This window comes from Tenrec ecaudatus, chromosome 16 (genome assembly GCF_050624435.1).
Source record: "Tenrec ecaudatus isolate mTenEca1 chromosome 16, mTenEca1.hap1, whole genome shotgun sequence".
Lineage (NCBI taxonomy): Eukaryota > Metazoa > Chordata > Mammalia > Afrosoricida > Tenrecidae > Tenrec > Tenrec ecaudatus.
Window position 1 is genome coordinate 108962332 of NC_134545.1, and position 13164 is coordinate 108975495.

Sequence of the window (13164 nt, forward strand, 5' to 3'; positions counted from 1 at the left end):
GGCTGGGTCTTCACATGTCGCTCCATGAACGGTTGTTCCCGGGCTCACAGGGCATGGCAGGTCAGAATGTTCCCATGCCAACCGGACCGCAGCATGGTCAAGCCACAGTCACAGACACTACATGGACCAAAGCCAGTCCATGCTCAAGACCGACAGAATGGGAAGGACGACACTATTCTGCCAACAGGGTGAGGGGCTGCGGGATAGCCCTGCATGCTCTGTGCTGTTGTCGTCCGTCCTTGTGTGTTCACGGAGTGGGCCCGACTCCTATCCACCCTGGCGACAGAAGAGCGAAGCCCCAGGGGGTCTCCTAGGCTGCCATCTTCGCAGGGCACAGGGGAGCCAGTGCCAGATCTATCACCATTGGCGCCATGGAGTAGGTTTAAACGGCAGACCTTTCCGTGCACATTTGAGTGTTTAGCCTCGTGGTTCTCCACCTTCCTAAAGCCACGACCCTTTCATAGAGTTCCTCAGGTTACGGTGAACCCCCCCCCCCCCACCATAACATTATTTTTTGTTGCTGCTTCATAACTATACTTTTGCTACTATTATGAATTGGGTGACTCCTGTGAAAGGTTCATTCGACCCCCAAAGGGGTCGTAACCCACAGGTTGAGAACCACTGGCTTAGCCATTGGGCCATCAGGGCCCCTGCATGCACCCCTGTGGCAGAGTGAAGGACAGGGCCTGCTCCCAGTCCACTCCCAGCGGCATTTGGATCCAATCTTGCTTCTGGCCTCACCGCTCACTGTCCCCTCCCATTCCCAAAGCTAACCGCAATTCCGCATCGGCCACGGCCACTTCTTAAGGCTGGGCCTTCTCCATCAGCTTTCTTGCAAGCCCTTCTCCCTCTCATCAGCCCGTCAGTTTCCTATGATGACGTTTGTATTTCGATTTGGATAAACAAACCAGTCTCCCAAGAAGCCGTGGCTTCTGTTTTATTCGATGTCTGGCCGTGGCAGAGTGGCTCAGGGCGCTCCGCCTCCTGTGACTTGCCTGTGCTCCACCAGCATCCTTTCTGGGTCACACTTTCTAATTTTTGCCAAGAGCTGTGTTTTGATGTTTCACACTACATCAATTCCATTGGCGTGCAGGAGCCTGACCCCGGTGGTGATCGCTTCCCCATTTCCTAATACCATCTCGGTCATTAGTGGGAAGCAGTGCTCAGACATGACACTTCCTGATAGCGCCCCTGACTTGTCATCATTCACTGCTTCCATCACTTCCACCTTCCTGGTGTGGCGTGTCAGAAAAGTCCCCCAATTAACACGGGAAAGGTCGAAAGCAGATGCATCGTCACGTCCCAGTTGAGTTCTATCAACATTCTCATGCTTTAAGGTAGCTGCCCGGGAAGACAGGCAGACAGTGGGGTTTTGTTGTTGCCAGGTGTCCCCACCCTCCACCCCCAGGTAGCAAGGACCGACATACCTGGCTAGCAGAAACAAGGAGAGAAGACTGATGGGAGAACATAAAATGCTAACATTCCCACTCAGCTTGTCGTCAACTACAAACACCGGCCAACACCCAGGTGCCTGTCATTTTGCATGTCGGTTCTGAGGGCCTCACCTGCCAATTCTGGGCATCACAGCCACATTCCAGGGTGTGTTGCTTTGGTTTGTTGTAAAATGAGTGGGTTTACAGCGGGGCAAGCTCTCCTTTTGCCAGGATGCAAACTCTGCTTGGGCCGAAGGCTCACCTGTGTTCTTTCTGGTTAGCAGTAGGAGAGTGCAGTGTGGCTGGTGAGACAGCCGTGTGCTCCACAGATGCTGGGCAGTCAACCAAGCTCTCCCAAACCAGCAGCCTAACTGGAACCGCCATGCTTGGACCCATTCTGGTTGCACTGCCCTTGGGGTGCCTTGGCATGGCAGCACTTCAGTTGAGGAGGCTTGGAGGCTCAGCAACATTGCGGGGAAACTGGTTGTCTGAGAGTCAGGCTAGACAAATGGCAGCTGGCGGTCAGCCCTCCTGTGGTGGTTAATCTCAGAAAAGATGTAGGCGTTAGGTTATTGTCCAAAGGGTCAGTTACCTAGGCTTCTCTGTGCACCTGGGAGACCTCCTTCTTGCCCAAAGTAGAGACGTGTCTCCAGGCTAGACTACCTAGCAAATTGGACGCTGTACTATGACCCTGTCCCACCTCACTCTTCCGAGACCAACCCTTCATGCTGTTGTTAAGCAAATGACTGCTGGCCACGGAAGTATGAAGTCACGGCTGAGAAGCAACTGAAGCGAAATCTGGGTGGCTCTTGGAAGTAAACCAGCCAAAATACCTGCTCGAGGAATATATTAAATCAAATCTAGGAACAGAACACACAACTGAGGGAAAAGCATCCCAGGGAACAGGAGATAATTGTAACCACACATTTCTCCATAGCATCCAACAAAGCAAGCGCGACACGGACACAGAAACAGACGAACCTTGATAAACGAGGTCTACATCCAACAGCAAGTGGGGATAAGTGGACTGGAGGGACTTAAGGAAGAACTAAACGGAAAGCATCAAGCCGCACCAAAACAATGTCATCATCCTCAGTAAAAGGAGACGGGCAGTGTTCACACGGCAGTCAGGAGCACGCAGGAGAGACTTCAGGAAAGAAAGCGGAAACGGGCAGCGTGTAAAGGACTGCAGAGAGAATGTTGTATTTGGAAGCTTGTCCGAAGAGGTGGAAGCTATACGACACTGATGTTCTTCAGGAAGAGAAAAGACCAAGCGAGGCTGAAAACACAGTCAGAGACGTAATAGAAGAAAACTGTCCTGGGGTGCAGGAGTCCCTCAAGCAGAACTCGGAGGAAGCCATGAGAAGAAGGGCCTGATGCAGAATAAAAGTGAAGTGAGACCAAGAGGCCCCAACAAGTTCCTGGAGAAATTCCATCATCCTTGATTCCCATCTTTCACGAATTTCTTGAAGGCAAGGCCCCTTGTGTGCTCTGAGATGAGTGATTTTAGCTCACTTTGAAATGTTTGCATGGACACACATGCGATATGTATATGCATACACACGTGTGGACACAGGTGTCAGCGCATGCTTGTGTGGGGGCTGTTCCTGCTCTGGCTTTCTGGAGTGCTAGGGATATGATTCATAATCTATGTTTATTTTTGTATTTGTAGCTCGGTATGTATGGGCTTTGATCTTGGCAGTTTTCTACTGTTGTTTTTTTATAAGAAATTTGCTTCCCCAAACTTTGAGCAGGAGGCTTGGATCAGGGATAGCATCTCCTCGTTTAGAAGAATCCCCTCGTCAGTTGGTCTGAGGGGAGGATGCTGTGGGAGCAAGCTCATGCTGGCTCTGTGGGATCCATCCCGGCGATGTGTTCTATCTCTTTCTCTTCCCTTTGTCCCAAGCTCCCCATCCTGTTCCAGTTTTCCAACAACGTCTTCTCCATGTGGAGCTTTGTCTCTGAAGCTGGAAGAGGGTCAGTTTTCAAGAGTCCACAGGGATGGACAGCTCCAGACCCTTCAACCATTCTACCTAAGATCCCACCCCCACTCCTCTGGGAACAGGCTAAGCCACTGCAAACTCCAGCTGCTGGTCTCTGACTAATGTACCAGGCTGGCCAGGGGACAGCTGGCTGCCCTGTCCTTGAATCCAGCATCTGCTTTCTCCCTGACACCACAAGCCGGGCTGGTGGCTGCTGGGAATTTGTGTCCATCTGCTGGCATCTAAGGTTGGTGGGGCCTCCTTGTCCGGTTTTGTTGCCAGCTTCTCCGTAGTGTCCTGGCTTGCTGCATAACTGGTCTGCTCTAGATGGAGATTTTGGAAAGCCCCCCAAATGTGCCGGGTCCTTTTTCCTGGATTGTGAACAAAATGCAAATTACTTCAGTTGAATGGAAAATAACACAGCAGACCCAGGACACTCACCATGATGCTTGGGGAAAACAGCATCCCGGACATGGGAGTAGCCCACTCAGTTCTCAGCATCAGTCCCATACAATTCCACTCCACCCCAACCCTCACGGCTCCTCAGAGGCAGGCACTCGGTGATAAACAAATGGCTGTCTATTCATAGAACAGGATCTATGCACTGAGATGAGTGATGAGACCACAGGCAACCACGTGGAGTGGTTTCCAGGACCCCAGAGCTCCTTCCATCACCAACCACACGCTCCATTTCCTTTGGCGGGAGGTCGATGCTTTGGTCTCAATCCACTGGAGGGATGACTTGCCTGGGTGGCGAAATGATGACCTCCCGGTGACCAGAGCTTCTATCAGGTGTGGGGGTGGACCTCACTGTGTCAACTCTCTCGCTGAGATTCGCATCTCCAGTCAGCCAAATTCAGGATTTCCCCACTAGAAACACAGGCTTTTCTTACCCTTCCTGGCTTGTAATTTCCACAGGTTAATATGCTTTGCACCAAGTGGGGTGGGGCAGGAATCAGCAGCAGCAGCAGCAGCAGCAAGCCCATAATGACTTTGCACTGAGCTAGAAGGAGCTGCCCCGGCCCAAGAACACAATCACTGCTGTGCAGCCAGCACGGCACACTTGATTCTTAGGTGTGATCTGAGTTATGATGCCGCGAGTCTACAAAATGACTCAGACAGAAATAATTATCCCGAATGTAGACGGATCCTGAGCCTCGGTAAATTAGAACGCCTGATCCTAAATATATATATTATGTTATCTTGTTTCCATCGTCTCCGTTCCCTTGCCTCGCAAACTTCTGATTCGCATACCTGCTTCTCTCTGATGGTTTTCATCACATCAAATTTTAATCAGATGGAAATTATGTGTGCTACAGAAAACCAGTCCTTGCTGGACTGCCTCTTGGCTCCAGGATCACATGATGTGATCAACACAACACAGCACAACACCACAGCTCAACACAACACAAGACCTACCATAGCTAGGCAGCAAGCCAGACACCACACTGATGCTTACAACAAAACCGGACAAGGTGCTCCCACAAGCCTTAGATGCAAGCAGATGGGCACAAATTCCCAGCAGCCACCAGAACCTCGCCCCCCACCCCCACCAAGACCAAACTTAAGAGACTCAGGAAGTGTTTTAATGGCAATTCTCAAACAACCTTGCACTTGAGTGACCTCGAACTCAACAGGGCACCTTTGAGGGTTCTCCAGCTCTGGTGGCAATAGTACGAACGTTGGTCTAGGTGCTGACAGGTCCATCTGCAGGCTTCACTCGTCCCCTGTAGCTGCACTGTCTTGGGCAGGACCTTGTCTTCCGGGGGCTTACTTTCTGTATCTGTATAGAGGAGGCGTATGGTCCCCACAGAAAAATAATAGAGCTACATGATTAGTGCTACCTGATTCAGAATGAAGAGGCCTGCTGACGCAGTGGGTTAAGTGCTGGGATAGGAATCATGAGGTCAGCAGAGGGAAACCACTAACCACTCTGCTGGGGAGCGACGGGGCTCTCTAATCCCGCCAAGAGTTACCGTCTCAAACACCCTGTCCGCAGAGGTCCCTCGCTCTGAGTGTCCACCACTGTGCGGCAGCGAATTGGGTCTTCCCTGTGGGCTTCAGTTTACAGCAGCGAGGCACTCTGCAGCACAGGAGATGCATAACATGGTTGAGGTCATCGACCAGGAGGGACTCTTTTGGTCTTTTTTGATGGTTTCCTGGGATGGGCTTCAAGAAGCAGCACAAAGACACCTCCCAGGGCCTTGTGTTAAAACAGATGTGGCCCTTTCCTCTCTGAAGCCTGCTGGTGCCACAGGGATCAACAAAACACGGAGTATTTGCCCATATTTCCCCCTTTTGGTATTTTCAGAGGAAAATAAACACACAGTTTTAAATGTCCCGGAAATGCATGTCGTTTGGTGGTTGGCGCCTCTCTCACCCTGAGCAGTGTACGGTCTCGTCTCATGGTGGGCTGAGCAGCTACCTCAGTGAACCCCCGCGGTCTTGCCTGGGTCTCCTTGTGCTGCCGTGAAAGAAACACCAGGAAGGGAGGGGCTGTAGAAACAGTGCGCTTTCTCTCAGTTTGGGAGGCTAGAAGTCTGGGTTCAGGGTGGGGCTCTAGGCAGAGGGTCCAGTAGCTGCAGCAAGCTCCGAGTTGCAGGGCTTCTAAGTATGTGCAACAGCCTCTCCTTTTTGCCATCCTCGTCCTCCTATACGTGGCTGGTTTATGACTCTGCCCTTTTTAGAATGCAGAAGTGATCCGGTTTAGGTCCCTTGCTACATGCTATGATCTCGCCAGCACAACAAAAGACCCACGCTGCGCTGCTTTGCTGCTGATGCTGGCGCCCTAGAGGCAGGTCTGACTCACGGTGACCATATGGACAACAGAACGGGGCTCTGCCCGGTCCCGGGCCGTCCCTACAATTATTCTCATGTTCGAGCCCATTGAGACAGTCATTGTGTCCATCCAGCTTGCCAAGGGGCTTCCCCTTGGGGCTGCCCAACGACTTAACCAAGCACGATGTCCTTTTCCAGGGACTGGTCTCTTCCGGCAACACGACATAGTCTGTAAGTCAAAATCTCACCATCTTTGCTTGTAAGGAGCATTCCGGCTGTACTTCTTCCAAGGCAGGTTGGTTTGTTCTCTTGGCGGTCCACAATCTTAGAAGATTCCACGTCGGCACTGATGGCACATGCATGGATTCTTCTTCGGTCCTCTGGTTTTTGTGGTCCAACTTTCACACTGATATGAGATGATTGAAAACACCCTGGCTCGAGTCAGATGCACCTTAGTCCTCAAAGGAACACCCTTGCTTTTCAACGCTTTAAAGAGGTCTCGTGAAGCAGATTTGCCCAATTCAGTGTGTCATTTGACGTCTTGACTGCTGCTTCCATGAGCATCGGTTGTAGATCCAAGCAAGATGAAATCCTTGCTGCCTTCTAGCTTTTCTCCGTTGATCCCGTTGCTAGCTATTGGTCCAGTTGTGAGGATTTTGGTTTTCTTTCACTGAATTCTAATCCACACGGAAGGCTGCGATCCTTGAGCGTCAACAGCAAGTGCTTCAAGTATGGTGAGACCCCCTCAATGCAACCAAGATCCATATTGCCTTGTCTGATCTCATCGACACAACAAAAGCCCCCCGTTTCCAAGCAGGGTCATATTCACAGGCACAAAGATGGAGACTTCGACACAGATTTCAACACAAACCAATGGGAAAGGCTGAGTGCGTGAGCACCCTGTGGGTGCCGTGCTGTCCACCTCTGGCCCCTGAGGTGTACGTGAGGCCGGGTGCTCATCAGTGCTCCTTTTGGCTAGCCACACCCCAAGCTGACAGGTGAGAATTCTTCCTAGTCCTTCCAGGAGCCATGATGGCAAAGGGTGCTGGGAGGGAAATTACTTTGGGGCACCTGTAGGAAATCCTGGCACATGAAATAGATCTTTCCAGGCAACACGTTGGGTGAACCTCTTGTGATATTCGCCAAAGCTTTGCAGGATGACAGAAAGGTGGGTGCTGCTATGGGTGAGATTCCCAAGTCCTCTTTAAGGACACTCACAGGTGACCTTCTATGACTCGTGCTCCCGACCAAGCTCAGATATTTCAGGTGGAGTCCTTTCCGAGGGTGGCGGTCAGTCATTCATATGGCAGACGTGTGTCCTGTGGGCACATCATTGCTCTGCATGGTGGCGATGGTTCGTGCCTCTGGGTCCACACAGGTGTCAGCACCACCGTGTCCAGTGTTGGAAATCTAGAGAGGTTGAGAGTTGACCTCATCCTTAAAGCCCCTGCATTCTGCCGGAGATGCCAGGCGCCAGGCTTACAAACATGCTTGGTCTTGGAGGCAGACATCACTGGGCTTCAATCCTCCTCCGGTCCTGACTCTGCTGTCTTGAGAAAAGGACTAATCACTTCGAAGAGTTCTCCGTCCTCATTTGCAAAGTGCATCTAATGAAAGTGGCAGGCGCCTTCCTCATCAGCTGCAGCAGAGTCCTAAGTCATTAGCATACTTAGCACCCTTACCCAGCTCTTTCCCTCAGTGCTAGAACTTTCTTCTTCTTCCAATTCCATATGAATTGGAAAACCAATAAAAATATATACGCAATAAAAACATCAAGTAGATATACATGCTTATTACTCCACAGCTAAGCAACACCATCAAGAAACAACTGGACCAATAAAGCCTAGGACGTTCTTGAAGACAAGGTAACATAGGTCAATGTCATGAAGGAGATGCGAGGTGACTGCTGTAGCCACTCAGGAAATGATCACTCATCACCACTACTGCCTTCTCAAGGAGGTCCCTTTATCCTTCTACTTTCAGTTGGCCCCAGTGGCTTCATCTCTTGCAAGAACTGAACCATGCCAGGCTTTCCTCGGGGAAGGCAGGGAACTGGAGTTTGTCCAATAGGTTAAAGGTGACCCAACTCACCTGGCCTTTTGCTACTAACATCTGTACACCTTCTGTTACTTCTGGCATGCGTCTAAAGAGGAGGACAGACTGGGCGCTTGTATCGTGTGATTACACATATGTAACACATGTGTCCATCCCTGTGTTTCACAGGGACAGTTCAAGGACATCGTTACTATGAATCTGCGGAGAAACCATCAACAACCTCCGCGATGGGCTGCCTTTGAGTCTCCGCAGGCACACGCTCCTGGAGGCACTTACTTTGCCTATATGATGCCCTGCTTCATGGCTACTCTGGCTGTGGGACGGATGTGTGCAGGAAAGGGCTGCCACAGAAGTGGCACCCACCGTGGATGTGTGGCATGGGGCAGTGGGCCACACATTCCCTTTCTTGTACCACCGTCTTGGCGTGTAGCTGAGTCGCTGATTTCTATGCACATGCTTTTTTCTTTTGAGGACAGAAGCCAAGATGTAGACTTCGTTGTGTCCCCTGTACCTGGTTCAGTGCTCCATTATCACACGGCTCCAACCCACGTCTGTGGCCTGCTTGCCCTGGGAATATTCCAGTACTGGCTTCAAGTGGATCCTTTCTCCCACGCACATGATCAGACCCCCTGTGAAGTAGCAGTGCCAGGTTCCTGCCCTCTGTTCATTTGCAGAGCTGCCCCGGGCACAGAAACGAAACTGCCTTGCTGACCATTGTTGACGTCTTCCAACTGCAGTTCTCCAGTGGCCCCCTTAGCTCTTCTCACGATTTTCTCTACGTGCTGTCCCTGGTCTCAGACACATGCAAATCACTGCAAGACGGACCCATGTTCATTTTCAAGGATAAGTTCACCTTGGGTAGCAACCTAGGCAGTTAGTAGTTTGGAGACACACCACTGACTAGATGCACACGCACAACCAGAACTGGTGCCCTGGTCTTGAAGGGATGCTGATGACTGGAAACAGCTCTAGCAGAAGCCACAATCCCCAGTCCTGACTCACCTGGTGCTGAAGAACCAATCAGCCACAGAGATTCTCCTCTGGACTGATCCTGGCTGTGCCCACAGGTGACTCGGTGAGGTGAATCGTGGCATTTCAGGCTCCATCACCCCCTCTCTGGCTCGGCTGGGAACCAGCCTTCTTACCTCCCAGAGCTCTTCTTGGGGTGTTAAGATGATGACAGATGGTTTCCAGCCCACCGCCCCCACAGCTTAGAAGATGAAGGAGCCAGGCCTGTGAGCAAGACATTGGATTGTCAATGGAAATGAGAAAGCTTAGAGGATTGCTCTAGGTGCCAGGAAGTGGCCCTTCCTACTAAAAAAGGTTCATCAGATGCCATCCAAATTCCAGCACATGTCGGGGAGCTGGTCAGCCTGCCACACGTCAGCAAGATGAGCGTCCCCCGAGAGGAGAACTTCGAGACGGGGCCTGCGCTGACACTGGGATGCAATGGGGTCATTTCCCAGGCGATAGGGATGCCTTCGCACTCAGCAGGACCAGGGCATTTTCTCGGCCGCCGGCCTTCCTGAATCTGTGTGCTTCATGGGGAGACGGTCTCATCTTCAGGGCTGGGAGGAAGGTGGGCTGTTTGCTGGCGTGCTGGTTTGGCGTTTCCACCTTCCAGAGTCTACCTTTATCCCAGATGGGGTGAGGTGGCGGGGTCAGAGCGAGGGATGGACTGGACCTGGCCCAGGCAGGGGATGGTCCTTTGCTGAACTACAGATAAGTAGATTTTGGAAACAGCTGGTGCCGTCTGCCTGCCGAATGGCAGAAGGCAATTATAATGGCGAGTTAAACAGAACCTTTCGCCTTTGCCAACGCACAGGTGTGCGCCCCGCTTAGCACTCCTCTGCGGCTCCAGCTCCCATGGCCTCCACGTCAAATCCCCCCTGGGGGATGCTTACATGGGCGATGACAGCCTGCAACTGCCAGTGGGTAGACTAGAACTCATAGCCACCCTCTAGGACAGAACAGACTGCTCCTCGGTGTTTCTGGGACTCTAACTCTTTCTAGGGGCCAGATAGTATTATCTTTCACCTGTGAGGAACTGGCGGGTTTGAACCACTGAGTTTGCCCAATGCCCAGCCCACAGGGCTCCCGGAGTATAATGAGCATTATGTACATGGAGGGGGGTGGAGCTGCATCATTCAACAGAGGCAAAACGAGGAGGAACCCAGGAAGGAGGCCGAGGGATACTTTAATTGGGTGCTTGGGGAAGCCAGCTTTGGAGAAAAGAAAAAACACACACAAGCAAATTCACTGCCTGCCTTCCAGTCAATACCAATGGATGGTTCTGTAAAGGATGGAGCGGAGGGGGCAGGGTGCCCATAGGGAGGCCTGCCAGCAGGAAGGAGGATGTGGAAGCAGGGGAGGCAGAGACCTCTCAAGTGGGATAAGACAGCGGCCTGGAGGAGAGGGGATCTTGTCCCAGGTGCAGAGGGCGGGACAGATGGGGCTTGGCTATCAGGCTGTAAGATGATCCTAGAGTCAGGGGCAGGGGGAGCAAAGGTTGAGAGGATCAAAGAGACATGGGTGTCCATCAGGAAGGTGCTAGGGCTGTCCTTGGGGGTCCTAGTGGCACTGCGAGTTAAGTGTTGCACTGCTGTCCACAAGGTTGGTGGTTCAAAACTGAGTTGGGATTGACTCAGTATCAGAGGATTTGATTGGTTTTCGGCAAGGAGAGGAGTTCTGGTGTTGCAGTGGTTAAAGCGCTGGACAGCTAACCAATAGGTTGGCAGTTCCAACCCCTCAGTCACTCCACAGGAAGAAGGATAATTGAGGCTGAACCAGAAAATAGCCCTGGAGCCCAGACCCGCCGAGCCCAACCTCAACCCCAAGAGTGCTTTCCCAAGGACCCCAGTTCCTTAGGCATCTTTCTCAGACTCCTGAACAGCTTCCTTGGGTCTGCAACACCTTCCTCGTTTTCAACCTGCCTCCCTTGAGCACGCTGGTCCCCAGGCATCTCTCCGTACCCCCACTCCGTGCCTTCTCTTTCCAACTCTACAGCGCAGCCCCCAAACGGTAGATCCCTGCACAATGCTCCTTGGGAAAGAGAAGAAACGGGGTCCGCAGAGCCAGAATCTTCCAGGAGCTGGAGCAGCAAAGGAGCCTCCAGTTCTGATGATTGCCCCTCTAGGTGCAAGAGAACACCCTTTCCGGAGGAGAAGCGAGCCCGCAGAGGTGGGCAGCCGGGCAGAGCTCCACCAAGATGAGAACCCAGTTTAACGTGTTCTCACTCTTTGCCTGGAGCCACGAGGTTCAACATCAGCTGAACCCAGAGAAGCTGTAGGAGAGGCATTTTTTCCTCTCTCTCTCCGCCCTCTTTTGGAAGTCTTGACAGGAAGTCAGCGGCAGAGGGAAGAGCAGGAGCCTGGTTCTATCTACCGCCAGTCAAGCTTCATCTGGAGAGGGGCGGCCCTGGTGGGCAGCACCACCTTGTTGGCAATGATGAGGGAAGCCAAATTGCTCCTCAGCCTTCAGGAGAGCCTTTGAAAGTGTGGCCCTGACTGGGAGCAGTGAAGTGTTACTAAAAGAAGCAAATAACACAGCAGTTATCTGAAGCCACAAATTAGCACTCCAGAGGGAAAACAAAGCTTTCAGAATGTCAAAGAGATACAATAGAGAACAGAAAGGCTGGGAGAATTCCGGGTTCCATGAAATAAAGATTTCTTCTTGCTTGGCCAAAAACCACTTGCAGCCCATGCCAACTGGGTAGAGCACCCAGCGTCAGTGCTTCAGACAGCGGAGCGCCGTGAAGGGAGGGAAGTCGTCAAGGGGCTTCCCATGCCAGAGAAGCCCCAGGGCTTGGCCACAGAGTCCCAGTGCACCAAGAAAGGGAGACACACAATATTCCTCTGGTTCCTTGAGGCGCCCTCACCTCCTACCATCACGACCCCAGTCCTGCCTTTCACTTTGGGCTAGCCCGGAGCATGTGCACAGGTGGAGATGAGAGCTCATGACACGTGGAATCCATGAACAGGAATGAGAGTAGCGATACCAGGAGGGTAGGGGGAAGGTGGGGAGCGAATGGGAGGAAGGGGGCATGGATTGCAATGATTGACACATAGCCACGTCCCCACCCCCAGGGGGATGAACAACAGAAACCATGGGGGAAGAGAGACAGCAGTCCATGTAAAATATGAAAATAATTTATAATTTACCAAAGGGTCACGAGGGTGGGAGGGGAGAAGGGAGGAGAAAAAAGAGCTGATACCAAGGGCTCAATCAACTAGTAAATGTTTAAACAATGAAGGCAACATATATACAAATATGCTTGATACGTTTGATGTACGGATTGTTATAAGAGCTGTAAGTGCCCCCAATAAAATCTTTTAAAAAAGAAAAAGAAACGGCTTACCTTGTTGAACTTGTTCACTTTGAGAAGTGCATTACATTTTTAAAAATATCAGGTCATCAACATATGCCTACTTCAGAGAGAGAACCAGGTACGATGACAGGGGTGAGGCTACTTTTAATACATCCCTCACCTGCCCCACTCCGCACCACTGCTTCTGGCGTCCGTGTCCGTCCTCCCGAGATCCGGGGGCTGCTCAAACAACTGCCTGAGCTTTCCCTCTTCAGGAAATTCAGTATCATCCCAACTAAACAGTGGAGAGCAGTGCATCCATTCCAATGAATGCTCCCTGCTGTTCGCCTAGGCTTGGAACGGACGCTTTAGTCGTTGGTTGGTTTTCTCCAGACAATTGTTTCCAGATGGAAAAGTCCCTGGGGATATCCATCGATCACTGAGCGTCGTGAACGGAGTTGAAGGAGCCTTGGCTCAGGGTGCACGGCTGTCACTGTCAGGTGCTGTGCAGTCTATTGTGACTCACAGCGACCCTCAGGTGCCGGGGACAACATGGGACTTGGCCCCGGGCCATCGCTAGCCACCGTCCTGTGTGAGCACAGTGCCACAG

General features: G+C 51.8%; 1 protein-coding gene across 1 annotated transcript in view; it reads left to right on the forward strand.

Moving 5' to 3' along the window:
* Positions 1–371: 371 nt before the first annotated feature.
* The window catches only part of NPS (neuropeptide S), a 30679-nt gene continuing 17886 nt past the window's right edge, over positions 372–13164 (forward strand). Inside the window, exon 1 of the mRNA XM_075533485.1 lies at positions 372–376. Within this exon, the coding sequence (XP_075389600.1) occupies positions 372–376 (5 nt within the window). The remainder of the gene's footprint in view (positions 377–13164) is intronic.